This window comes from Penicillium verhagenii (genome assembly GCF_028828195.1).
Source record: "Penicillium verhagenii strain IBT 33310 chromosome Unknown utg000004l_segment0_segment0, whole genome shotgun sequence".
Classification (NCBI taxonomy): Eukaryota; Fungi; Ascomycota; class Eurotiomycetes; order Eurotiales; family Aspergillaceae; genus Penicillium; species Penicillium verhagenii.
The window spans coordinates 1,250,797-1,277,195 of NW_026643168.1; the positions used below are offsets into that span (position 1 = coordinate 1,250,797).

The 26,399-nt window shown below is 49.0% G+C and overlaps 10 protein-coding genes across 10 annotated transcripts; 5 read left to right on the forward strand and 5 right to left on the reverse strand.

Annotated features, from left to right (window-relative positions):
* Positions 1 to 76: 76 nt before the first annotated feature.
* N7466_003392 (glycoside hydrolase family 76 protein) lies at positions 77 to 1,671 on the reverse strand (the record flags this gene model as incomplete). The annotated part of the gene is made up of 3 exons (XM_057162789.1): positions 77 to 1,126; positions 1,260 to 1,507; positions 1,572 to 1,671. 3 exons carry the CDS (start codon positions 1,669 to 1,671, stop codon positions 77 to 79), a joined length of 1,398 nt encoding a protein of 465 aa, XP_057023904.1.
* A 1,668-nt stretch (positions 1,672 to 3,339) lies between these two features.
* Positions 3,340 to 7,784, reverse strand: N7466_003393 (uncharacterized protein; the record flags this gene model as incomplete). The annotated part of the gene is made up of 4 exons (XM_057162790.1): positions 3,340 to 5,749; positions 5,813 to 6,638; positions 6,724 to 7,350; positions 7,415 to 7,784. 4 exons carry the CDS (start codon positions 7,782 to 7,784, stop codon positions 3,340 to 3,342), a joined length of 4,233 nt encoding a protein of 1,410 aa, XP_057023905.1.
* A 1,137-nt stretch (positions 7,785 to 8,921) lies between these two features.
* Positions 8,922 to 11,172, forward strand: N7466_003394 (ankyrin repeat domain-containing protein; the record flags this gene model as incomplete). Its single annotated transcript, XM_057162791.1, has 2 exons — positions 8,922 to 9,525; positions 9,551 to 11,172. 2 exons carry the CDS (start codon positions 8,922 to 8,924, stop codon positions 11,170 to 11,172), a joined length of 2,226 nt encoding a protein of 741 aa, XP_057023906.1.
* Positions 11,173 to 11,487: 315 nt separating this feature from the next.
* N7466_003395 (putative transcription initiation factor TFIID subunit 13) lies at positions 11,488 to 12,412 on the reverse strand (the record flags this gene model as incomplete). The annotated part of the gene is made up of 2 exons (XM_057162792.1): positions 11,488 to 11,951; positions 12,031 to 12,412. 2 exons carry the CDS (start codon positions 12,410 to 12,412, stop codon positions 11,488 to 11,490), a joined length of 846 nt encoding a protein of 281 aa, XP_057023907.1.
* A 258-nt stretch (positions 12,413 to 12,670) lies between these two features.
* N7466_003396 (uncharacterized protein) lies at positions 12,671 to 12,975 on the forward strand (the record flags this gene model as incomplete). The annotated part of the gene is made up of 2 exons (XM_057162793.1): positions 12,671 to 12,796; positions 12,868 to 12,975. 2 exons carry the CDS (start codon positions 12,671 to 12,673, stop codon positions 12,973 to 12,975), a joined length of 234 nt encoding a protein of 77 aa, XP_057023908.1.
* A 365-nt stretch (positions 12,976 to 13,340) lies between these two features.
* N7466_003397 (pentatricopeptide repeat protein) lies at positions 13,341 to 15,629 on the reverse strand (the record flags this gene model as incomplete). The annotated part of the gene is made up of 1 exon (XM_057162794.1): positions 13,341 to 15,629. The coding sequence occupies one exon, from the start codon at positions 15,627 to 15,629 to the stop codon at positions 13,341 to 13,343; it is 2,289 nt and encodes a 762-aa protein (XP_057023909.1).
* Positions 15,630 to 16,108: 479 nt separating this feature from the next.
* On the forward strand, positions 16,109 to 16,699 carry N7466_003398 (CCDC12/cwf18 family protein; the record flags this gene model as incomplete). The annotated part of the gene is made up of 1 exon (XM_057162795.1): positions 16,109 to 16,699. One exon carries the CDS (start codon positions 16,109 to 16,111, stop codon positions 16,697 to 16,699), a length of 591 nt encoding a protein of 196 aa, XP_057023910.1.
* A 381-nt stretch (positions 16,700 to 17,080) lies between these two features.
* N7466_003399 (zinc finger CCHC-type containing 10) lies at positions 17,081 to 18,120 on the reverse strand (the record flags this gene model as incomplete). Its single annotated transcript, XM_057162796.1, has 3 exons — positions 17,081 to 17,747; positions 17,846 to 17,971; positions 18,032 to 18,120. The coding sequence occupies 3 exons, from the start codon at positions 18,118 to 18,120 to the stop codon at positions 17,081 to 17,083; spliced, it is 882 nt and encodes a 293-aa protein (XP_057023911.1).
* A 741-nt stretch (positions 18,121 to 18,861) lies between these two features.
* N7466_003400 (putative R3H domain protein) lies at positions 18,862 to 21,498 on the forward strand (the record flags this gene model as incomplete). Its single annotated transcript, XM_057162797.1, has 3 exons — positions 18,862 to 19,781; positions 19,849 to 19,989; positions 20,052 to 21,498. The coding sequence occupies 3 exons, from the start codon at positions 18,862 to 18,864 to the stop codon at positions 21,496 to 21,498; spliced, it is 2,508 nt and encodes an 835-aa protein (XP_057023912.1).
* Positions 21,499 to 23,130: 1,632 nt separating this feature from the next.
* Positions 23,131 to 26,061, forward strand: N7466_003401 (IQ calmodulin-binding motif domain protein; the record flags this gene model as incomplete). Its single annotated transcript, XM_057162798.1, has 1 exon — positions 23,131 to 26,061. One exon carries the CDS (start codon positions 23,131 to 23,133, stop codon positions 26,059 to 26,061), a length of 2,931 nt encoding a protein of 976 aa, XP_057023913.1.
* Positions 26,062 to 26,399: the final 338 nt, after the last annotated feature.

Sequence of the window (26,399 nt, forward strand, 5' to 3'; positions counted from 1 at the left end):
GTGACCTATATACAAAAACAACACCAATGCCAAAAAAAAAAAAGTCAAAACACCCATTTACTCAACGCCCAAAAAATCATGCACCAAGAAACATGAAGCTGGCCATACCCACCAAGCCTCCAACAAACACCACCGTCAAAATACCAGCACCAGCCTTATCGCCCGTCGTAATCGGCGTCGAAGTAGCCGCGCTCCCCGCATTCTCATTCTCGCCCGCATTCACATCACTGCTACTATTTCCACCCGTCGTAGACGTAACAGGAGGCGCATCCTGCGTCCCGTTAACCCACGGCAACATCTGCACGCTGAACGCATTACTAGCACTAATCTCCTCCTCCATGCCCTGCTCGCCATCCCACGAGCCGGTAGTCCACCGGATCCCGCACGTGCTATTGCCATTTCCAGAACACGAGTTCGCAGCCCCCTGGCCCGAGGCCTGCAGCTTGGACAGAATCTCATCATACAGCGACGGGATCAGCAGCGCCGTCTGCGCAAGCCAGCTAGCCACCAGTCCCTTGAAAAGCACTTCGTTGTTGTTGCACTGGCCCGCTGCCGTCGTCGCTGTCTCACACTCCCAGTCCGAGATAATGTAGTTGTTCTTCTCTGTGAAGAATGTGCTCCACAGCGTGTTCAGAAGCCCCGTCGTGCAGTTCAGCCAGTACTCGTCGCCGGTCTTCGCGTACAAGTACGCGCACCCGCCAAAGTAGACACCGTAGTTATACGTCCACTGCACCTGGTCGCCGTTCGCGCATTGCTCCTGGCCGTTCGTGGAGTCTGAGATCGTCCATGTGTTGTTGTTCACTAGCGGCACTGAGCACGACCATTCCCACGTCTTCTTCGCCCACGTGTAGTACGTCTCGTCGCCTGTGTATCGGTATAGCCGCGCTGCGAGCTGGAAGAACCCGCCGTTCGATACCGCGTTCTTCATGTAGTAGCCCGTTCCTTCGTAGACGTAGATCTGCCAGCGGAGACCGCCGCCGCACATCGTTGTGTCCCACCGCGCTTTTTGAGTGTTGAACACGCCTTGTGCGAGCGAGAGCCATGAGAAGCCTGTCGGCCGGTCTGGGAGCTTGTATTCGACCGCTGTCATAGCTGAGAGGCCCCAGAACATCTGGTCGTCGTTACCCTGCGTGGAAAATATGGATTAGCATGTGTTCGGTTTAAGACTGTGATGTGTGATGTGCTGTCGTGTCGCCCAGGGCGCGTCGGGTGATGCGGTGTGCTGGATGCGTTGTGTTGCGTTGTGTTGTATTGCTTACCAGGAAACTACTATAGTTGGTCGGCATGTAATCTCCGTTCGTACCACTTTGCCATTGCAGCGCAACGCTCAGCTCCTCGTTGTACGTGTCGTCGCCCGTGAAATGCCAGTAGTTCAGCAGCGCCAGCAGCAGCGCGGAACCTTCCCACCATTTACTCGGGAATGCACCGGGGATGCCGCCCGTCTCGTTACCGGTATAATAAGTCATCATCGCGTACGTCGCCGTGCTGGCGGCATCTTTAATGGATTCTGGCGATGATCATGTCAGCATGGGGCGGAAATGGAATGAACGTGTGAGTCGCCCATTATGTACCTTCACTGGTGGCGACGAGCTGAAGCCCTGAAACCTGCTGCCCGAGCGCTAGTATATACAGCAAGCCCGCACATATTGACCTTGAGCCTAGAATCTGCATGGTTGGGGATATGGAGATGGCGAGGGCCTGGGGGGTGGGAAGGGCGGAAGTCAAGAGATCGAAGCGAACGGAGATCGCTTGGGGCTAAAAGTAGCGACAGACGGGACCGGGGCCGGGACCGGTGTGATGTGGTATGGTATAATGTGTATAACGGGTGTAATGTATGGAGGGTTTAAGGGTAGCGGCTCGGATTAATTGGGAGTTCAAGCGCGGGCTTGGTGTTCTAGATGGGGTTGGGTTGATGGGGGAGAAAAGACAGCATTCCCAGCCCCAGTTTGCCCCGCGAGCCTCAGTGGTCTTTGGTCCTGGGCCCTGGAAATTATGATAGACCCTGTGAAAGTGGAGTCGGTTTGAGGGCGGTGTTCATTGGTTGCGTTTTGTTACAGGAATTATTACAGAAAAGGGTCTGATTGAGGGTCCACTTGGTCAAAGTGGAGATTTTGGGCGGTTTTTTTTTCTTTCTTTTCGCCCTTGAACGCTCGTTATGGAGACAGCACGTCAGAGGTAGATCGTCAGGAGGTGTACAGCCTACTTGTTGGTCTTTCCTAAGGCTTTGGATTTATATGGGCTGGACGGTATTCTTGACTCCTTGACTATTGTACTTTGGATGTCTCACCTTTTCTTCCATTTAAATTATCATCATTTATTTTAGTTATTTTACTAAGCAAATGCCCTGTGTCATCCAATCAGGACTGACTCTCTCGCTTTCTTTGGCCTGTTTTGCGTGAGTTCCTTGGTTTTGGGGGAAAAAAGAATTCTAGAATTATAAAAAAGAACTCAAGGGAAAAGGGGCGCTAAGGGACCTTTCGTCCAATGGGGTGAGATGTGTAATCCCCCAACCTTGGTCCAGTTCGTCTATTTTTGGCTTAGCTGATCCCTGATGTCATTTTCCCTTTCAAGACGTGTTCAAGCCTACAGTTCAAGCCTTGTGTTCAAGCCTTTTCTATGCAAATGATGCTTTTATGCTTTTACTCCTGTTTTTGTCCTACCTGCTGTATACTGTACCACATACTCTGTTTACCTTGGTCACGTGGCCAAGGACTAGGCACCTGACACGAGGTTGTTGGGACCTCAGGCATACCATACCAGCCCTAAAGATATCGGTTCTTTATGAGGAATCAGGCTCATGAGTATATTTCAAAATGTTCTCCTTCATAGTCAGTGTGGCAATGGTCGGTTACATGTTTAGCTACTTATTTGCCAGGCGCATTTGGTGCCCATGTGGCAACCACAGTGCTCTCTTGAGTACATCACCCCTCTGTCACGCTCAAGGTACCTAACACAGCGAGAGAAACGAACCGACAGGCGGTTGAAGCCCAGATGAATAATAAGTGACAAAGTCACGGTCTAAGCTATGATAGCGTCAATCTTTCTAATGCTTGCTCTACTTGAATAATAATTCCTGAGTCCCAGACAAAACATTGAAGAAAGAAACAAGGAAATAAGGAAACATAATACATGTCCAGCATCATCTCTCGCTTTGATATTCCTTCAAATTGACAGCCGTACATGTGGTAGAATTGACAAGCTCAAGCGCTAGCTTCGAGTGAATGGATGCCATTCTGATCCAATGTTCCTAATTCTCCGCTAGACGAACGTGGTCATGAAGCATTATAGCTGGTCACCTGGAAGCAGATGTTTCAAGTGAATTCTTGAACTGAGATGGTATTATTCATCTTCACCAAAAAGAGCCACTCTTGCTGATGACCAAATTGCGAGTTTATCCTGGAGAAGTTCAACCACTTCAAGATGGTCATTGTCTGCTGCAATGTCGATTGCTGTCCGTCCGCTCTTAGCATACAGATCTGCACCTCTATCAATTAGCAGTTGGACCACTTCAAGATTGCCACATTCTGCTGCTAAATGGACTGGAGATAACCCATCGTTATTAGCAGTATTCAGGTGGGCACCTCGGTCTAGTAGCAGTCGGACCACTTCAAGATGGCCATGCGCTGCTGCTGTATGGACTGGAGACCACCCGTTGTAATCAGCAGTATTCAGGTAGGCACCTCGGTCTAGTAGCAGTCGGACCACTTCAAGATGGCCATGCGCTGCTGCTGTATGGACTGGAGACCACCCGTTGTAATCAGCAGTATTCAGGTGGGCACCTTGGTCTAGTAGCAGTCGGACCACTTCAAGATGGCCACATTCTGCTGCTATATGGACTAGAGACCACCCATTGTAATTAGCAGGATTTGGGTAGGCACCTCGGTCTAGTAGCAGTCGGACCACTTCAAAATGGCCACATTCTGCTGCTATATGGACTAGAGACCACCCATTGTAATCAGCAGGATTTGGGTAGGCACCTCGGTCTAGTAGCAGTCGGACCACTTCAAGATGGCCACATTCTACTGCTATATAGACTGGAGTCCGTCTATCATTATCAGCAGCATTTATGTCTCCACCTCGGTCTAGTAGTAGTTGTACTACTGTAAGACGGCCATATTCTGCTGCTCTAAAGACGAGAGTCTGTCCATGCTCATCAGCAGAATTTGGGTCGGCACCTCGGTCTAGTAGTAGTTGGACCATTGTAGGATTGCCGCGCATTATTGCTATATCTAGTGGAGTCTCTCCACTTTTGTGGGCAGTATTTGGGTCTGCGCCTCGGTCTAGTAGCAGTTGGACTACTCCAAGATAACCTCTTTCTACTGCTATATAGACTGGAGTCCGTCTATCATTATCAGCAGCATTTATGTCTCCACCTCGGTCTAGTAGTAGTTGTACTACTGTAAGACGGCCATATTCTGCTGCTCTAAAGACGAGAGTCTGTCCATGCTCATCAGCAGAATTTGGGTCGGCACCTCGGTCTAGTAGCAGTTGGACCACTTCAAGATGAACTCTTCTTGCTGCCAACGACAGCGGTGTCTGTCCAAGCTTATCCCTGGGGTCAATTTCGACCTGGTCATTTTTAAGCAGCAGCCACACCACGGTCACAAGGCCATTCTCTGCTGCCAATGACAGAGGAGAAGTCCAATTCAGTCGCACTGACTTTGAGTTCGGATTGACTCGTTTATTGCTGAGCAGAAGCCACGCCACAGCTTCATGGCCCTGTTTTACTGCCCATAACAATGGCGTCCGTCCCATCTTATCCCTGGAGTCAGGGTCGACTCTGCCAGTTGCAAGGAGTAAAACAATGACATCCTTGTGTCCCTTTTCGGCGGCCCAAGACAGGGGCGTCCGCCCCTCCCGGTCTTGGGAATCTGCATCCACTTTATCTGTTGTGAGTAACAACAATACCAATCTCACATGTCCGTTCTCTGCAGCCAATGACAGAGGTGTTCGTCCAAGGAAACCCACTGAGTCCATGTCATGTCCTTTCAAAAGTAAAGTGATCATGACCTTCATCAAGTTGAAATGCGTCACAAGGTGTGCACCTGTCATATGCCTTGGCACTGCTTGACTATATGTGAAAGGAAGATAATAGTAAATTTCCATCATCATTGCTTGATACGATCCAGATACTTTAGCCTCGTTGCTGAGAAACTCAAGCATCAAATTTTCTGGCTCCCCAGGCAATTCTTCGGCATGATACCCCCAGTATCGTGCCGCATAGTTGTAAAATGGATATTTCTGTATCCTTGAATCGAAACTGGCATCATTCAAGCAGAAACCATCATTGAAAGCTTCGAGCGAAAGGTATGTGAGACAGGTGGCTGAGATCTCGGCCTTCGCTTCTGTATATTGAGGTGCGCGCCCGAAGAACTCCTTGGTTGTGTAATGTATGAAATCAATGGTCCCATTTTTTTGGTCCACTATGATCAATCCAGCGCACACAGAGCCAAGGGTGCCTGCATCCGCAATAAACTTTTCATCAAAATCCGAAGCTCCTTTTCTGACAGCAAGAGCATGTTGTATCTCTAGAAGCGAAAGTGCTCTCTTGCTGTACGTTAACCAAGTCAGAATCCGTCTGGCGAGGTCCTTATGACCTTCATGCTGGCTTTCTATCCGTTCTACTACTTTGTTGTAGGTATCGTCCAGCCGTGATTCTCCGGAGGGTAGATTCTTCAGTGCTATCTCAAGATGCCCTATGGTCGGTTGACCCAGAAGGGATTGCATATGCAGGTTTGCAAGGAGAAACCTATGGCATATGTTAGTTGGCTGACTAAAGATTTTCCACATAATCTTTGGTGAATGAACGTACATTCCACCGGCTGATTCGATAATAGTATGCCGGATTGAATCCTGGACGGCTGGGTATTTTGACAGTTGCGGAAGGCGAAGCCGAGGTATCTGGCCATCAACGAAGCGTAGGATGTCGTCATTTTGAGCACTGATCTCTTTCAATATGCAGTCTTCAAAATGTGACGTGACATTTTGTATGTTTCGAGAAGTTGCAAACAGATTCAGTGCGGTGCTTTTTTGGACGCGGAATAACTCAGTGAGGAGCATATCGATCTCAGAATTCGAAGTGTAAAACTCATCCAAGGCATCAATCAGGATAATGGATCGGGAATATAAGTTATTGACCAAAATCAATAGGTCTGTCACCTCAGTCATGGTTGGTCGGGTCCCTTTCATGATATGATATGTATAGAGTTTTCGAATTTCTGAGGGAAGTTCTTGTCGGCCTCTTGTGAGTTGCATCAGGAGACTCAGAAACACATCTGTGGATGTTTTTTGTAACTGAGATCGATAGCTACAATAAACATATGCTATGCCAACATCTGGACAGTTTCCATGAGTGGAGTCCAAGTGGTCGATGACAATAGAAGTCATGAATGTCTTGCCCGCACCTGGTATACCTGGGCAAAATAATGTTTGTTTGCTTTCTCTGAGCCATTCTTGGAACTCCGTCGACTCCAGTAGCCACCGCCCTGTTCCTACTTCTCGGCGAGCAAGGAGCTCACTTTGCTGTAGACCGTAGTCGACTGGGGTTAGCCATTGGAGAATTTCATGCTTGAGATCATTCTCTCCCGTCTTCCTTATCTTAGAAACATTGATCTCCACATTTGACAGGGTCTCGGTGACTTAATATATACATATTGTTAGCAGAATGTATATTTTAGGCTGACCTTGGAAGATACTATGTAGAACTTGAGTGGAGTAACGTACAATTTTTCACAACATCAGCAGCCAGCTCTAAGTTCACAACCTCCCCTGGGTTGGTAACTCTAAGAAGGTCTTTCGCATAAGCAGCAGCAACAATTGCAGCATATGGTTGCCACAGTTTGCTTTTGTGACCATCTGAATAGTCACAAATTCCACGGATCACAATGCATGGGAAATGATTCATCAAACCTGCTGCCTCCATTTCGAAGCACAACACGTCATGGGCATCGCGTAACTCGTCTCGACGTTGCGCAGATCTCATGACAGCATTTCCCGAGGCGATCAAACCGTAATGAATGACGGGATTTTCGGACATACGATCGACCCTACTCTGGGTTTGTTGAATATCACAGTTTTGGCAGTCTTCTCCTTTCGCATGACGATAGTCCGCCTTGAATAAAAGATCTTGCCGTCGACCTGGGAATTCGAAGTCTTCAAATTCCGGTAAATCTTTCATTTTATCCATGACTTCCAACACATAGTCCTGCATTTTGCTCTTCTTGAATCGATGGTCTGACTTGACTTGCTTCAAGGCCTTCAACAGAATTGCTGGGGGTTTGTTCATATGTGACTGAATCAGGAATTCATTGTCGTCCTTCATTTTTCCCATATCGTATTGAATAACGCCACCTGGTACTAGTCAGCATTGGTTTCTTCCAAAATAATCACACTGGTCAAGAATCGAGGTACATACTGTGATCTCCATGAGGTTCACTCACTACTACATCCCCTAGCCGAATGTCTTTTTTCGGATCTTTGGAATGCGGGCTTTTCGGTGCACCACCCCCGACTCCTACCATCAAGCCAAACCGGATTCTGGGAAACGTTCGCATCATATTGTTAACCGTCTGAGCTGCCGGGCTTGTACCGTAAGATTCGGGACATGTGATGACAACATTGTGTTTTCCCAACCGTCCAAGAAGATAAAGATTATCATCGTTCAACCCTGGCTGTAACGGCTCATCCTCTTCATCTAGCAATGCTCTTGCCGCATCGAACTCAGCCTCCAGCACACAAACCCAGCCGACAGTATAATCGCCATGGGTGAGCTTTCTTGGGAACATGGCTTGAGCCTTTCCAAAGTTTTTCAACAACAACTATTGATTTCTCTTCACAAGATTCAATATGGGTACTATTGATAGTGAAGTGGATGTCGAGAGTCAAGACTTGACTTTCAAAGTGGGGTCTGCATGACACGTCAGCGCTGAAGAGCCTCCAAACTTAGCCCCCAAACTTGACCCCTCTATTAAGCAGCAGCCAAAGAGATCGTAAAGCTAGGCGCCAGCTTTCGGTTGGATCGCTGGAAGAGTACCAATCACGAACTGCCGATCTCAACTTGTCTCCTAATTTCAAGTACCTCGATTCAGAAAACATGTTTGCCAAGGTCTTCATTGGGTCTCTCGTAATTCTGCATTTTCGATGAGCCTCTTTCAAGCAACTCTGAAAACGGGCCATAGGAGGGTACCTAAATGTGTAGGCTCTGACCTGGGTGCTTGGTCTCGCTGGAGGGCGTCATTCGGGTGAGCAATATGTCGCTTCTGAGGCCATGGATGAATCATAAGATAATAAAATAATGGGCTTCCGGTTTCCATCTAATTCTTTGTCTTTATTGCCTCGTGACATCTGGCAATTTACTTCCAATGAAGATGGTGTTTGTTCGTGGGGGATAGCACTTGAGAGGAGGATATGCTTTCATAACAGATTAAGGCTCAAGTGCTGGCGCATAGTACGGTGGACGGGTCACGGGTTCGCAACTTTTCAAGGGAGCCTTATCTGTATAGTTATGGTTTTACTGGTGTGCCTTAATTTTACAACCTCAGATGTTCAATTAAACTGCACATAACATTTGAAGGACTATGGTGATCATATAGCAATTTGGTGCTAGTATCGGGATTGACCTTCACCGGCTTTACCCAGACCCTGTGCCGATGTTATCCAGATATCGCACCCAGTCACTATGCGAAACACTCTTATTTATGCACGCCAATTTATACTATCTCATCAAGGAGTCTACCTATATATGGTATTGACTCTATGAAATTCGATATGGCTAGTGATCCGGATCTGCTGCTAAAGATGAGTCACAAATTTTGAAGCACTAACTACTAGTAGTTCCAGTCATCTCTTCCAATTCCGTTTATGACGAAACTCCCGATTTGCCCCGAACATCTATAGCTGAAAAGCTCTTCAATCTTGGAAACATGGCGTTTATGCCTGATGAAAAGTCTCTCTTATCCCCGACACTGCTCGGCCAAGTCAGGCAATTTATAGAAAAGCTGGCAGAACATGAGAATTCCAAATATCAACAAACCCGCCCCAAGCCTGCGATGCTGATTCTGGCCTTTCTCGACGATGCCGCTTCTCCCGATTCATTTCTGAATGATTTTGTCTTCTACCTTCACGATAATTTATATGCTTCTCGCGGAGCTGGTATTGACATCGAGCTTGCCATATCCGACTTGGCATCTTTTGCTTCATGGGAACCACACAAGATCGATGAATTGAATGAGACTCTGCACGGTTTTATGAAGACTTTTACTGGAGGTATCGATCCGCTTTTCTATGCATCAGAGCATGGTCACGCCACAGCGGTCAAGTTGATCATCGCCACGGAAAAACTTCAGAATAGCAGCGCTCGAACGTATGACCCGGATGATCCGCAACCACTTTCGCTAGCAGCACGGAATGGCCATGATGCAGTGGTCGAGCTGCTACTCGCTGCGGGTGATATTGATCCCGACCACCGCGTGGAGAGCTGGGACGGCCAGACAGCGCTGTTATGCGCAGCGCAAAACGGAAGGAATCGTTAGGCGGCTGCTTGCGGCGCCAGGCGTCAACCCAGATACTGAAGACTGGAGTTACCAGACACCGCTATTGCTGGCCTCGCGCAATGGACATGGTGCCGTGGTCAGAGTATTGCTCTCGAAAGGAATCGATCCAAACTTTCAGAATTACTGGGGCGAGACGGCTCTTATAGTTGCTGCAGAGCTTGGACACGAAGAGATCGCAATGCTACTGCTGACTGCGGAGAAGATCCTTCCTGAGATCCAAAATTCAAAGGGTGAAACAGCCTTATCTGTGGCCGCTGAGCTTGGGCATACGGCCATAGTGAAACTCCTCCTTGCCACAGATGGCGTCGATCCTAGTTTCAAGGACGCGGACGGACATACACCGCTCTGGTGGGCGGCACGAAACGGTCATAATGCTGTTGTTAAGCTATTTTTGACTCTCGCTACTATTGATCCCGATGCTAAAGGTGCTGATGGTTTTACCGCCCTGTCATGGGCTGCACGAAATGGTCATCTAGAAGTTGTCGATACTCTGCTCGCAGCTGACGGTGTGGACTTCGATGCGAGATCCTCTGATGGACGCACACCGCTCTCCTTGGCGGCGGAGGCTGGGCATGGTGCAGTGGTCAAGCTCTTGCTCGCAGCAAAGGGAGTTGATTCAAATTCCTCGGATTCTAACGGGCGAACGCCGATATGGTGGGCTGCACAGAGTGGAAACGAAGATATAGTCAGATGTCTGCTTTCAATGGTGGATTTGTACCCGGACTCTAAAGATTCCAGCGGGGAGACGCCTTTGAATGCTGCTGCACGGAATGGACACATGCAAATCGTTCAATTGCTTCTGAGTACAGCTGGCGTCAATCCCAATTCCAAGGATTTGATCGGCCGGACACCTCTATTCTGGGCAACCTATCACGGACATGAAGGATTGCTCAAAGAGCTTCTTTCTATACAAGACGTCGATCCTGATTCCGCCAGTTCTGATGGACAGACACCATTGCTATATGCCGCGCAAAATGGCAACGAGGCGATAGTAAAGCTATTACTCTCCACTAAGCGCGTGGACCCTAAATCTCGAAACTCAAATGGAGAGACCCCGTTTTGGTGGGCAGTGCGAAACGGGCACGAAGCTGTAGTAAAGCTACTCTTTGCAGAGGGCGCTAACCCTGAGCACCATAACTCTGCTGGAGAGACACCACTATGGTGGGCAGCACGGAACGGCCATGAGGCAGTTGTTAAGCTTCTTCTCGGTGCCGGGGTCAACCCTGAGCCAAGGAGCCCTGGTGACTCCACGCCATTATGGTTCGCAGCACGAAGTGGACACGAGAAGGTGGTTGAGCTACTTCTTGCGACTCGAGGTGTGAATCCTGATTTCAAGGATTCTAGGGGAGAGACGCCGCTCTGGTGGGAGGCGCGTAATGGACATGAGACAACGGTCAATATGCTACTTGCAATGGGAGTCAATCCAGATTCGGAAAATTCGGATGGCCAGACGCCTCTATCTTGTGCTGCGGAGTTTGGGCATGAAGCTGTTGTCAAGCTGCTTCTTGCTAATGGTGTCCGGCGTGAGTCTCAGAATTCATGTGGGGAGACGCCACTCTCTTTAGCTTTGGAAAACGGATATGAGTCTGTGGTCAAGCTGTTGGATGAGGCAGCTATGTGACGCGTGGCGTCATTTCAATATACAAAAATAGTCACATGTAATCGCCATTGTTCAATCTTAGTTCAAGTCCGACAACTAGATTGTATGGAAGAATTGAGTTCTCATCTAGCCAAGGATTGATGACTATGTCAAGGGAGTCAGAAAAAAATCAAAGTTAAAATTCAATATTGACTAAATCCATGGGTATTCTTCTTCCTTGTCATATTGATCCGTACGCCATACTCATAAAGAAAACCATAAAAAATGCACCCCAGCGCCGGTAATGTAAGCTTCCTCAGCTCAGATCAAGAAGGGAAAGGAAAAAATGATCAAAAATCAAGTCTTCCTCTTCTTTGAGACAGACTCTTCAGTAGCATCTGACCCTCGTCTGGTCGCAGCTCTCTTGCCCTTGCCCTTCCCCTTCTTCGACGGGGCCGGCAAAACTTCAGTTGCAGCATCGGCATCATTCGCAGGAGCGGGGCCCTTCTTTCCAGCGTCCTTGGCAACCTGGTCATCATTCTGATCAAAGGCCTTACGCGCCTCCTTTAGTTCGCGCTCCATGCGCAGCAACTCTTGCACACGGCCAAGCTTGTTCGGGTCTCGGCGCAGCGCGAATCGAAAATCGTCAACCTTAATCTTCTGTCGGCGGGCGTGGTGCGCGACCTGCGCGGCACCGTGGCAGAGTTCCAGGATGAAATCAGTCACAATCTCATCTAGCACGCGCACGGTTTCCGGGAGAGGCTCTGATGAGAATGACGGGTGTGGACTCGGGTCGCCGTAGGCGAGGAGGAGAAGTCGGACTATGGGGAATGTGTGTTAGCTTTGATGGTTCGAAAATTTGTATAAATCTGTATATGATTCGGCTCGAGGAAAACATACGCTCAGACGAAAAGTTCATCTGGCCCTTGTGCCGGGCGGCACGGGCACGAGGCTCCGCCATGTCGAAATGAACGGATTTTCTCTTCCTTTTCGAAGAAGATGGGTTGGGAGTGGATTTGGCGGGAGTGGTGTTTGGATCCCAAGCGGCTTTATAGCCTGCGCGGATGAGGTCGGTGTCCTGGGGTGTATGGGCCCAGAAGAGTGAGAATTCACCAGGAACGTACCCTGGGACGAACGGGCTTGTTTCAGTAGGTGTCGGGGGCTGCGGGTCCCTGGCTGCAGGCGATGGAGTCGGGGTAGGAGCTATGTCGAGATCTGGGGGAGGCGGCATCCTGAATCGGATCTTCAGACTCTCCCGGTGGCCCGTGCGTTCGGCGGACATGGCGGGCAGAATATCGCGAGGGACAAACGATTGGTAAACCTTCTTCCTCTTACGCAAGTCGCTCTGATTTGAGATAAACTTCTTTGTTCCCTGAAGGCACCTGGGGTGCGGCTGCTCTTTCAAGATGGTGAGTTCGGTTATGGTTTCTGGGGAAATTCAATTTATTGGAGGTCGAGTTCGGAGCTGCCTGGCCTGCAATGACGCATATCAGCATACTGTGTACACTTTGTATACCTGTCAAAGACATCATTGCTAACCATGAGAACTTACCTAGACGGCCCTATTCAACCTTCAATCACTATTCCTGGTGATCCTCTTGCTGATCTGCACGAGCACCTATGCCCACTCGATCATGCCAGGAATCATGGACCGCAATCAGAACGGGTGAGCACCCTCGAGACTCTTGAGTGATAAGGGAGAGAAAGTGACGAGAACTAATGGTCCGGCTGTCGCAGGGTGTTTGGTATTTTCTGGAAATGCGCGCGTATAGGAGAACGACTCAGCCCCTATGTCAGCATATGCTGTTTTATGATGGCGGTAAGACTCTCGTCTTTCCCTTATAGACGACTCGAATACTCACTGCCGTTTCACCTAGGTTTCCATCTTTGTCGGTGGTTGAATATTTTCGCGATCAATTTCAGTCCAGTGGGTTTTTAAATCAAAGAAACTGAACGGTTGAAGATGAAACAAAGAGAGAAAAGATTCGCTGGCTCGTCTTCTAGCCTTTTTTATGAATTACTTCAAGCGCATGGCAAATTGCCGTAATGATTCTATGTATAGTACATGAGCCGAATTGACATCAGATTCACTAAACCAAACGCTTGCCTTCCGAGGCCCGAGCCAAGGCCTCTATGTGATGCATAAAGTACTATGTTACAAAAGGGTATGATACAAAATGTTCCATGTGAGAGATCAGCGTGATCCATTCTCACAGGTCAGGCTTCGACTTGGAGCCTAGCTTTTCCAATCCGCTGTCAACTAACTGATCATGAGTCTCTTCCTTGCTACCCGTTAGCTCGGGCTCAGGGGTGTCAAGCGCCAGGCTCGACTCAGTAGCTTTGCGGTCTAATTCATCAATAGCGACCCAAAGTCGTTCCGGGTCACGAAGATATCGCAAGCTTTTCATGGTGTGAGCGTCAATGGGGAACCCTTGCGCTTCCATCGCCTTAATCGAAGCAGCTGTCTCAGTGATATTCTGTGCATTGGCATAGCCATTGATAATGGTGTTCCATGTCACGTCGTTGTATTGAACATCGTGCTTGTCCATCATCTCCCGGATCTTCTCAGATGCGTCGAGTTTTCTGTGGAAGATGAAGGATGCGAGGAGGAGGGTCCAGGTGCGCACTGTGGGCTTCACAGGGACAATGGCCTTGCCGTTTTGATCAATTTGCTGGTATTCTGGACGCAGCATATCCTCAACAAGCTGTACACACGATCGCAAACCACGCGGGTTATTGCGGAAGGCAATCAGGAATTCATTGTAGGTATGATCGGTCTCAACCATAGGGGCAATAGAGGGATGCCCCTGAGCGACGAGCGCACGGAATTGGGTGTAGATGCGGTGCACGTTTGCGAGACGATTCTGGCAGCGGAAATAGGTCGCTAGCATAATGTATAGAGGAATTGGAGAGGGAGGAGCATCAGCACCTTCACTTCGAGGAATATAGCGAGGAGGAATGATGGAGAGTTCTTTGAGGGGTGTGATGTCGTAAATATGGTTGTACATGTCAAGCATTGAGTAGAAAACGTCTGACGGATCAGTATCCGAATCCATGTGCTTAACGGTGAAGAGGTAATGAGAATGGAAGATTTTGCTGGCGATCCATGGGTTATTGCGCAGCTCTTCCTGCGTCTCGACCTGGCGAATAATAGAGTCGACTTTGCCCCGATCTCCACGGGAGACTGCATCTTTGAGCAAGGTCAAATAGCTGTAACTGTCGAGATCATGGCCATGGTCCTGCATAAATTGAAGGATATCAGATCCCAGCTCCCCATTGGTTGCGAAAGCATTTGCAAGCACAATGTTGAGCATGTCTCGATCCGGTGTGACGCCCATCTCCAAAAGCTGAGGAAGAATCTTGAAATTGCGCTCGCCCGTATCTTCTTCCACGGTGTCCAGGGTCAAAAGTTTGCAGCAATGCCGATGAACACCCTGGGAATCCATAGAGAACCCATCTTCCTTTAGCTTTGAAACAATAACAAGAGCCTCCAGAGCTCGGTGGACGTCCTCGAACTCGGTAAATCGCCACATAAAGCACAGTGCTGTTTCAGCTCTAATGAATGTAGATCTTTGCTTGGCAGTTTTCAAGGCAAAAGAAACAGCGTTGTGACTTGCCCGTCGAATGTAGAGTCGAGCACCTTTTTGAGGCAATGAAAGTATAGGCCACTGTGTTGGGTGTAGGCATGATTCGATCACGGACTGGTAAGTGCAGGTACCACTCTGCCAATCTTTCAACCAATCTGCATAGTAGAAATTATCCAAATACAATAAACAATCAGCAACCATGCTAAAGTTTGGCTTCGCTTGGCCCTCTGTTGTAACAATGAGAAACTCCAAAAGCGCCTTGGGGTCATTCTGCAAAAGCCAAAATGCTAGGCGTTGCCAAGCATGTGCTTTGGCTTTGACGTCCATAGCTTGCCATTCTTCTGGAAAGCTTCCGAGGCAATCGTTCTGGATTTTTGCGAGTAATGCTAGTCCTTCATCCTTCAATGCTGGAATGAAAGATTTAGTTTCTACCTCCCGTTTGTAGTGTTTCGCTTTGTAGATCTCTGAATACCCTTCCTTCCATTGCTGAAAGCCCAGATTTCTGGAATAGAGACAGTTACCACGTTGTAGAAGAGCCAAACGTAGGGAACTGTCATCCACAAATCTATCTGTCCCCCGGTATTCTATTTCGGAGTTCATCCAGCGAGATACGCGTTCGCCAAGGTTGGGAGCAATGCCATTATTATGAAGCAGAGAGCGAATTTTCTTCTTGGAAAGTGGGCGTGTGACAAGGGTCTGACGGTTTGGGGGATTGTTTCCTTCGGTTTCAAGGCTTTCTATATTCTCCAGGGGGTCATTCGGTTGTTCCTGGGGCCTTGTCTGTTCTGATCTCCCCGCCGAGGATTGACTGGTCTTTGGGTGTGAAGATTCCGGCGATTCGTGGCTAGTAGCTTGTGGCTGTGAGGCGTCTTGAATTGGAAGATGGAGTTCTTCGGGGGCTCTCTCGCTCATAAACGGGGTATTAGTTGACACCTGGCGAGCTCCACATGCAATAATCGGTGTCTTCGACCTCCGATATAAGCCAGGAATTCTACATGGCGCCAACAAAAGCCCGTTGAGTCGAGCAGGAGCGATTAGATGCGCGCGCAATGACATTCAGGGATTTGCGACCGGCGACATTAGGGTATGGGGTATCAAAGAAGAAAAAAAAGAGCGAATGAGGGCGTAAATAATGTTGTGTAAATTCATAGACAAAGTTCAGATTGAGAAGCGCGCGATCCGAAAGACTGGAGCCCACCGCCCGATTTTGCTGTGGCTAGTGTGTGGCGCATAGTTGATCGTTATCGCAACATCATCAATTGTTCTCACTTTTTCAAGCTGCGGAGAACTCCAGGGCTTTGTTTCAACGTCGCTTTTGCAGTTACCTGTCTTGTTAAGGAACTTCAAAATATCCTTCATTCCAACCCTCTCTTAATAAGTCCACAAACACAATGTCGTCAAACCACGCCTCTCTGGATGCAGCTTCTAGCGACCGCAAAGCCCGCCTCGCCAAGCTCGCGGCCCTTAAGCGCAAACAACCCGAGCCCGATACTCAAGAACCTGGCACCGCCAATGACGAATCAAATGAGTCTATCTCCGATGTTACAACTCGGTTCCTCTCCGGTCGTAACTATGACCCCGAAGCCCGTGGACCTAAATTGGGCTTCGAGCAAGGCCCACAAGAAGGACAAGTGACTGTGGAAACGCAGGCAGCTCAGATAGCCGAAGCTATCAAGCAACAATCCCAGAAAGAGGAAGATGCCGAACAACCTGTTGATTTGTTCAAACTGCAACCAAAGAAACCCAACTGGGATTTACGACGGGATTTGGATGAGAAACTCAAGACTCTCAATGTTCGAACGGAAAACGCAATTGCTCGCCTCGTACGACAGCGGATAGAGAATGCACAGCGTATTGCAAAGGAGCGAGGGGCTGTTACAAATGGCGACGACCAAGGGGAGGAAGTGGGGATTGAGGGCCAGATGCTAGTGGAGGGGATCCACGTCCGTGAACAGGAAGAGGAAGAGGAAGATGAGGACTGATTTGAAGTGATACCCTATATTGCAGAACTACGCGCATGGACCCGGTCTGACCTGGCCTGCTCTTCTTGTATTTGTTTCTTCTCAATTTTTCTTTCGTCCATGTCTATTACCATAGACTTGATTTCATTATTTCTTATGAGGCGTCTGACTGGGGCCCAGAGCACTTGACAGACTCAAAATGGGGGCGTCGGAAAGGGTCTGCACATTGGGATGGATGATTATGCTATTAATACAAATTGTTCCATTTGGAACGCGAAGGTTGGCAATGTGTTCATCAAGAACCGTAAATTGCACCAATGAGAAATTTCCCCAGATTCGTCCAACCAAAAGCAAGAGAAAGTAGAGACAAATAAGATGCTTCCTCGATAATATTTTTTGTTTTTAATTCATGGCCGTGGTCAAGGCAAGGCGCTTGCTGTATGGACTCAAACTTCGCTCTTTGGGTGGACCTGGTTTAGCCCGTGGCTCTTGTCTGGATCGCCCCGATTGAGCATGCACTTGAGGATTCTCTCGGTCTCGATATGACCGCTGTCCGGAGCGGTCATGGGGAGTTCTGGGTGTCTCGGACCGTCTGTCCTTTGCAACTTGGCCATGGTCCACACTTGGACTGCGGCGGTGGTCACGCTGTCGGGTGTCGCGGTGTCTCCCACGTTCTTCAGGGCTACTTTCACGACGTCGTCGCCGAATGTTTCTATCTTCAGCCCATTCTCGAGACCTGGAGCGATGTCTCACTTCTCCCGAGTATGATGAACCAGAATAACTCTCGCCAGAGTCGCTTAGTCTTCTCTTGCGGGACTTGTCGGCATGAGGTGATACTGAGCTGGTCGTGCGGCCTTTCGCATGCGCCCTGGGCTTACTCCGGCGATCAGGCGACGCTGAAGCGGAACGTGTCGTGGATATCGTGGCAACTGAATTTGTCGAATGAGATGAAAGCGACCGTGCTCGCTTCGGTGAGTAAGTATGGCGGCCTGCGTCCTCATTATCAAGATCTCTTTTGCGACCACGCTCCTCCTCTCGTTTAGCCAATATTTCGTCTGCCACACCAGCACTAGTCTTCTGTAAGCCTTTCGATCTTGTTTTTTGTGGATTATAGTCCTCAAAGCGCCAGAATATTCCTGGTGAGAGTGAAGTCAAAACTTAACTTACGTTTGAAGCAACATATTCGGGTTCTCCGTCGAGAGTTTAGGCAATAAATTGGGGTTTTTCAATTGTTGGGTTCGCGAAGGTCGCGCCGTATATGGGCGCTCTTGCGCTGTTGCCTTGCATTCATAGCTATAGTGTCGTATTACAGAGTCAGTATGGGCCTATTCGAAGGTGGAGGTCACGGGGGACATATCTCGTTTTAGACATTTTTGGCATAAAGTATTGGCCGAGGCTTTACTGGGGCCTCGCAGGCTGGGGGCGTTCCTATAGCGGTTCATTGGTGTTTTGGAAGTTGTGGACAGCAGATGGGGAAGTTGGTTGAAAGAAGCTGGGTTATTCTGCGGATAATATCAAAAAAGAGGAAATTCACACCCTTAAGTTCTGCTCTACGGCGCAATCCACCGTGCCCGCGGCTGTTGGAAGGAAAACGTAGGCGCGCGTTAGAGGCGGTCGGGCGCGGCAATTAAATCACCCACTGAAACTCTTCGGGCGTCGAAGAATCGGAAATTCGATCTCCCAACGCTCCTTCTTCTCTACATTCTCCGTTCACTTGGAGCTTTGTCGAGATTACACTTAGGGCAGTGTGATCATTCATCCGGCCGGTCTTGGATTTGTTTCACCCCTCCTGGCTGAAACGCTCCTCCCATCTAAATTTGAGGTCTTAATCGTCTTGACCATGAACCAGATCTGACATCGTGTAAGACCCGCTTATCCTATCAGCCTCCTGTGAGCCACATTCTCTCCAGTGGGAGTGTTTTTGATCTCGTATGAATTCTAACATTTATCCTTTTCGCAGCTTTTCCTGATGGCGAAGGCCCTATACCTAAGATATGTCTTTCTTTCTGTGCTTGCGTGAAACGGGATTATCCAGTCACTTCATTTCGTGTCAATCGCCAATTTCCATGGGTAACATCCAAACCTATTAATCAACGCTTTACATCGGCTTGATTTCTACTCATTGGAAATCTAACAAAAACAAACTATTCTGTCTCCCCCATCTCGTGGGCTGCATTCCGAACATGGCATCAACAAATACATCGCAGGGGGACGGCCATTTCTCTTTCGCAAAAGTTTGTCATTCCATAAAGGTGGTGTCTCAAGACCCTGATACTGATGATTCACCCCAGATTGCTGCTATGCCTGCACCCCCTCAACCCCAATCATCCTCGATATCCGCCGTGAGCGACAACAATGCTCAACCGGAGCACACATTGACTTGCCCGGAACAACTCGACGCTGGTTCTTCGTTACCCAGCTCACGTCATTCAACCACTTTTAACTCAAAAAGTTCCCCCGAGGATTCCGTTGTCCAAGGCCTAGAAATGGCAGTGCAGGATATCGATATCAACCTGCAAAAAGACCATGAAGGTTCATCATTCTCAGTGGATGACCAAGAGAGCGGCCTTCCTAAAAGAGACACTTATTTCGACGATGATCGCACCCACCTATCTACTTCATCCACCAAAATGACCAATTTTGATTCGAAAAGCCTAGCATCGGTTACAACATTCGCAATGGACGAAAAAGACTCTGTGCGGCCCGATGATAGTGCCAGCGTTCAAGCCATTGATGAAGAGGAATCTCTGTCGGGACTTGCATCTGGTGCACCAAACTCGGTCACAGGCTCCGAGGCTGGTGGTCGCGGATACCGGGATCAGTTCCGAGACGGTAATGGACAACGACCCCGTGGTATTCTTCCCGTGTCTAGCCCGCTTTACAACGGTGGGATTCAGCGGACTGTTGGCACCATCCCCCCGGACTCTGTATCCAACAATTTTGTCATTCCTGCCGACCCTGGTTGTATACCAGACAACCCAGCCTTGCATAGCTTTCCCCTTGAGCCAGATGAGAAGCTGTTGGAGGCGATGAAATCTCCAAAGGACAGACTCATGATACTGCAGTTGGAGGACAAGATACGTTGTTTTATCCAAGACGACAGGTATTTTCATTTCTCCCGTCTTGACAGATCCTATCAATCATGACCATGGCTAACTTCCTCAACACAGTGAACAATCACTGGAACTACCACCTTCTAATGCATTTGGACGGCTTCTTGCACATAAATTGGGCGACTATTACCACCTTACACACTTTGTTGATAACAACGTGACATCAGTCCGGCTTCATCGGACACCCTTTTGCCGACTGTAAGCAATTTTTTTGGTCCTTAGTTGATTATGGAGACTTGTCAAAAGCTAACTTTGTCTAGCCCCATGCCCTTGTCCGAAATTCATGCGGCTAGCAATACTACCCCACCCCCAACTCTTCCCGCTATGAAAATCATGCGTCGAAATGATGGAGAGCGATCTTACAACGAAGGTAGTGTGGGCGCGAGCTCATCTGTACCGTCAAAGGCTCCCTCTGAAGCTGGTGACGGTCAAGATTCAGGATCCTCTGGAGAATCCCCAGCCAAAGATCGCCTGGCGTTGACAAGAGAGGAACGCGAGGCCAAATATAATCAGGCTCGCGAGCGAATCTTCCGTGACTTCCCCGATAGCGCAAAGTCGGACACAGCAAGTGGCGATTCCAACCCCAACATGTCTCGTTCGAGCTCGACAACTGGACGCAAGAAGAACAGCAGACAACGAACGCCGCATGACGATGGTTTTGAAGCCCGTTCCCAATTCAATGCCTATTATCCTGGGGTACCGTACAATAATGGTTCGGCCCAGTATGGTGGAGGTGCCAACGATGCATCTTACAACAACCAAGTACCTTATCTCGTAGGGCCAGGTGTGCCACCGCCAATCGGTGGCTTTGCTCCTTCCGGTGGGAATAGCATGCCGTACCCTGCAAACATGGGCGGGAACATGGGTGTGAACAACGTACCGCAGTATCCAATTGGGATGTCGCCACAAATGCCTTCCAATGGCTCGTGGCAAGGAGGAAATATGCCCCAGCAATCCCCATTCCCGGGGTATGCGTCTATGAATCAGCCTGGTATGATGAGCCAGCAATCATCCACCAAATCATCTCCAGCCATGAGCAACTATGCCATCCCTCAGCAGTCTACTCCATACCAGCAATCCCCCGCCTGGAATGGCCAGTCATATCAAGGCAATTACCAGCAAGCCCCCCACCATCAAGGTCTACAACAGCAAGCTCCCCACCCGCGGGCTCAAGCTCCCGTACATTGGCCCCAATACCCTGTTGCCCAATCGATGACCCCTAACATGGCATCGTATCCTTATGCTCAATATCCGGGCCAACATTTAAATCCTTCTCTTCAGAACCCAAATGGTTCCCCGATGTCTGGGAACATGGCACGGTCTCACTTCAACCCACAGACACGTTCTTTTGTCCCTGGAGGCGCTCCAGTGACACGTCATCCAATGGCACCGTATCATAATGGACCCCCGGGACCCCAGGGTCAATGGACTGGATACCCTGATCCCGCTTTCAATCGCAACATGGACCAAGGCAACCAAGCCCGCCCTTCAAACTCAATCTCCCGCGACTCAATCGCCAAATGGGGTACCCCGTCTCATCTTCCCCCTAAACCTCCGCCATCTGAAGTTCCATCTGAATTTGATTTGAAACACCGAGCTGTGCCTAACGCAATTTCCACATCACCATCGTATCCTAACGGAATGGTGGGAGCCAAGAATGGCCCATTTGTGGTTTCCGGAGGCAACCCGACTTCAAAAACACACTAAGCTTGGCTGGTAGCTACCTTCCTGCTTCTATCATCGTGTGCACTGTGCCGATCTGTCGATTCGGCCATAAAAAGATTGATGATGGCTGGTGATAGTTGTTCAAGGTGGGATCATGATAAGATCAGGTGGTCCGCTAGTATTGTACAGTTAATAAACTGCATAGCGCTCTAGGTACCTAGAGGGCAACAAGTCGGCTAGCTAGTATGGATTCATATATTCGGTTCCTAGCAGTTTAGATACGAATGCATTTTTTTCGTGCATCAAGCCTGGAATTTCTCGTATCAATCGTAATAACATCTATTGATGTATTGAACAGGGTCTTTGAGCCTTGCACATGTCAGTTGACTGGTGCATGTGCCCAGGCAGCTGAAGGTAAGCACCACCTATACCTATGTATGTAAATAACCTCCAACATTGAAGGGCTCAAGTGCTTGAAAGCTTGGATATTACATACTACATACATGGGTACCTACTATTGATGTAGTAGCCCTGGGGATATCCAACCTTGAATTGGCATCCTACCAGTCATATGTACTTCAAAGGTACTTGGGATGGGTATATACTCAATACCTACTATCTACTTGAGATGGATATTGTACTTACTACTCGATACCTACTTTCATATCTTACTACTTTCAAATGTTTCAACTACCAACTAAGAAAATCATACGATGAAAAAAACCATCCGCACCCGAGTAGTAGAGGGGAAGAAATACTTTACTATGTATACATGTGGCATAGTTGACTAGTTAATGTACTATCGATTTTTAGTCATCATTTACTACACAACTAACTAGTTAGGGAGTATGCATAGCAGAATCAGACCTTAGACCTCATCAACATCCACATGTGTAGCTCTGGGAGTTCTAGAAAAAATCATTATGGACTGTGTGTAGAATTCGTATGTATTACATGTTATGAATCGCAAGTTAGGGCTTGTTTTCTTGTGTTGGATCCGGCGCTTATATACTTCCGGGATTTTCTTCAAAGGTCCATAGTACGATCTAGAACCCTGACTACATATATGTATACTCCAGATGTCGACTTGATGAAATATGATGCATACATAGTCTTGAACATCTGAACATTAAACACAATCTACCAATAAAAGATTTGAACCTCTCTCGAGATCAACATCATAAAAATAAGAGGAAAAAATAATCAAAGCGCGTCCACGAATTCGCTTAGCTAAGCTTTCGTTGACGTCTTTCTGCTTGCGGCCATGTGATTCCATCAGCAACCTTGGAATCACAGGTCCTGGTTTCGTGATCGTGAAGATCGGTCTGTTTTCATTCACCTGGATTCGGTTTCCTCACTCCTTTTACCATCTCTAAAAATGAATTGATTTCTCCTTTAAACTCTGAAACAAAGCACGGATCTCTCCGCAAACCCCAACCCCGGCTGCCCTGGCAAGAAGCAAGCTCCTCGGGCCCCCTCTTTTAAGCTCCCTATCTTGCTTATCGCCTCTAAACGAAGGCTACATTCATTTGAGGGCACAACTGTGACTGTGCTGGTATGGAAATCCCCTGAGATTAGCGTCCACGGACTCGTCTAATCGCTTATCAGTAGCCTGCCCCGCCGCCTTTCAAGCAAACGCCTGCACCGTGTACAACCGCGTCCCTTGACTCGACGATGATGCGTCGTAACTCTGATATTGAGATTCAGCTTCCTGATGCAGGCCCGACCCCCCTATCCCCCGACTCTGCGCCGGAAGCCGACGTGGAAATGCTCTCCGACGACCCGATTCCTCCGCTAACCCTCCCGGCACATATCGCCGCGCGATTCTACCGTCGAAGCAGTAAGGTGCGGCGCTCATCTACCGCTTCATCGCGACGAAGCTCTATATCATCTTTGCATTCTCATCACTCTGGTATATCCTCCACTGGCGCCCCAAGCGCGGACAACATCGCTCAACACCTCCGGCGCACATCTATTCTCGAGACCCGCAAAGCTCGTCTCGCTGATCGAGCCCTGCACGCCGACAAGGTTAGACTGCGGGCTGCCTTGGCGAAAGCCGCGACAAGAAACCTGCAGATTGAAGAGCGAGCTCTAGCTGCCCAACAGGCCCGAGAGCGTCTGCTGGCGGATATCACGGCTAAGTGCGAGGATCAGGTCAAACGGGCCAAGAAAAGGGCCGAGGACCAACGGGAGAAGAAAGCTGCCGAATACGCACGTCACAGGTTGGAGATGGCAGAGAAGTTTGCAGAAGCTGAAAAGCGGCGAGCACTCTACCAGCAAACGCATCGGCGCCAACGCACCAGCAGCCTGCCAGCTGCCGAGGAAAAGAAAATGGCCCGAGCAGTCACTCAGTCGCTCACTCGGGATGCCGCTGCTCGAAAAATTCAACGAGTGTGGAGAACTCACCATGCAAAGCAGGTCATGCAGGAATTCCGGACTCTGAACCTGTCAGTGGATCGAATTCGTGAAATGGACTTCGATGACGTGGGTCGTTTCGTCTCAAACCGCGAGGTGCTTGAGACTATGACCAAAGTGCTCAAACTTTGCGGTCTGAATGATATGGAAGGTGGAGCCATGGGGGAACGAGGCGCGGTGCGCACATTCCTCAGCAGCTATCTGATCGTCACACACCCTGCTGAGGTCCTGAGCGGGGATGGCGAGCAGGAGCAAGATCTCATTGCGAAGGCGCGTGAGCTGCTCGTGGCTTTTGATCAGGTAGCTGGGTTGCTGTCCTCTGGCTGCTGCTCACCTACCGTGATTACTGCGGACCTCCAAATCTTGTGCGAATCCCACAACGTATTCTTCTCGGCATTCCACGCATGGAAGTCGCATGACTCTACTGTACTCATTGAGATTATGCTTGCCCAATTTGTCGAACTGGAAATGATTTGGCAAACGGTCAAAGGCGATACAGCTGGTGGTGTCGCTGAAGACTACCGAGAAGGCATTCGCCAAAATCAGATCATGCTTCTGGCCCGTCTCAAGCGTCTTGCAGGCTCAGACCGCGCCATGCAAATGGTCCGGGATTCGCTGAAAAAGGCCAAACGGGAACGGAAACGTTCTGCCTCAAAGCATGCCATTCCTCGATCGGCTGAAGTAGCACCATCATCCGGAGATGTCTTGACTGACAGTGTGACATCCCCTATCAGCGAGTCTTTCAACCACGTTGAAGCCGCAGTTCTCCAAGAGCTGGAGAAGCAGCGGTCCTCTCCACATGAACAATTCACCAAGATTCTCACAGCGCTCCCTGAGAACCGAGTCTTGGTTCATGAACTTCTCCTTAACAAGGAATTCAAGATTGAAGAGTCTTCATATGCTGACCCTCGAAGACGAATCATGGAGCACATGTGTGAGCAGATGAGACGAGATGTTCAGGCTGGACAAGGAACCGCTTGGACAGTCTCCATGGCTACTGTGATTCAAGACCGTCTTTTACGTTCACTTCGACCTGGAAATTCACTATATGTGCTAATTAGCGAAGTTCTGGATCCAAAGCTCGTTGAGAGCCAGTGCAAAGCTGGATCTTTCTCCTATGAGAACTTTTTTGACTTTATGAACAACATTCTGCCTCGTCTTTGCGCACCATATCGCGACCCTGTGGTGAAGGCTTTTGCCGAGGACACATCTGGAGATGCCATTGACCGATTAGCAAGACTTATGAGCATCATTGATCTGCTCTCCCTAGACCACACCAATTTCATGATTCAGGTAGCTGCCCCCCAGTTGATCCAAGATGCCCCGGGCTATGAGCAACGTACATTTGAAAGGGGCGTCACCGAGGGCTCGATTACATTGGGAAAAGTCCGACGATTCTGGCGAACACATCGAAAGATCATCGTTGATGAAATGAAGAAGCGAGACCCGGAGAACATCCATGGCGAGCCTCGTCCACCAGCCAGCCGAGTCTACGCCCACGGCCTCGCAGATCTGGTCTTCAGCAACGCTACTGTGTCGGAAGACTTGATTCCCGAGACCCTGGCGCTGGATCATCAACGACTGGAGCGTCTACATGCCAAGGTCTTCCAAATCGTCGCTACAGCATCCATCTTGTTAACTGCCAAGAATCTCCTGAAGCGTGATGCACGGTCTCAATGGAAGCCAGAGGCTGATCGTATTCTCTCTTTGGACTTCAATGAGATCCGCGCAGACCGCGTACAGTCTATCCTTGAAGCCACTCACCCCATGCCCCCCGCTGCTAGTGCTCAGCTTGCTGCAACTATTAGACGAGTGCTGGCGCCCGTCGCGACCGCAAGTACCGCAGCTGCACCGCGGGCTGGTGTCCATGTTCAACACGAGTCCTCCTCTGCTCCTCCTACGGAGTCCTCTGGCAGTGTAACTCCTGCGCCCAGCTTCTCGGACCCCGTGGCTCGGTTGATCCTGTCCCGACTTCGGAGCCATGTTCTCTCGAGACTGAGCGCTTCTAGTGCTTCGGAACGAGTCCGGGCCACGACTACGGCTAGTCAGAGTCTGGCTGGAGCAGGCATGCCGGAGTTTGTGGGTGAAGTTGGTCAGCTGGTGGAGGAGCTTGAGAAAGTGCGAGAGGTGGATTGGCTCTGTCATGGATCGGTTTATGATCGTCTATATGAAGAAGGGGACTCGCAGTAAATGACTTTGGAAGGCCTAGTCTCTCCGTATTAATATTACCTGTCTGGTGGTTTCAGTGCTTCAATCTTTCTTTTTCTTTTCCTTTTTCTTGTTGGCGGTTTGTTTGGGACTTCTGTACCTTGGATATAGGCAGATTGGCAGGATCGGTGGCATCATGGACTTTTCATAAGTGGTAATTGGATAGGCAGTTTTGGAACTGACAATGACATTTGAGTTCAATCGATTTACATGAAGTTGTACCTACTAGTACTCAAGATAGTAGTGTATCGTTTTTTAGTATGCTTCTCTGTTTAAATGAACTACTAGTAGATAAGCCGTACAACCTCTTTCTACCGCAC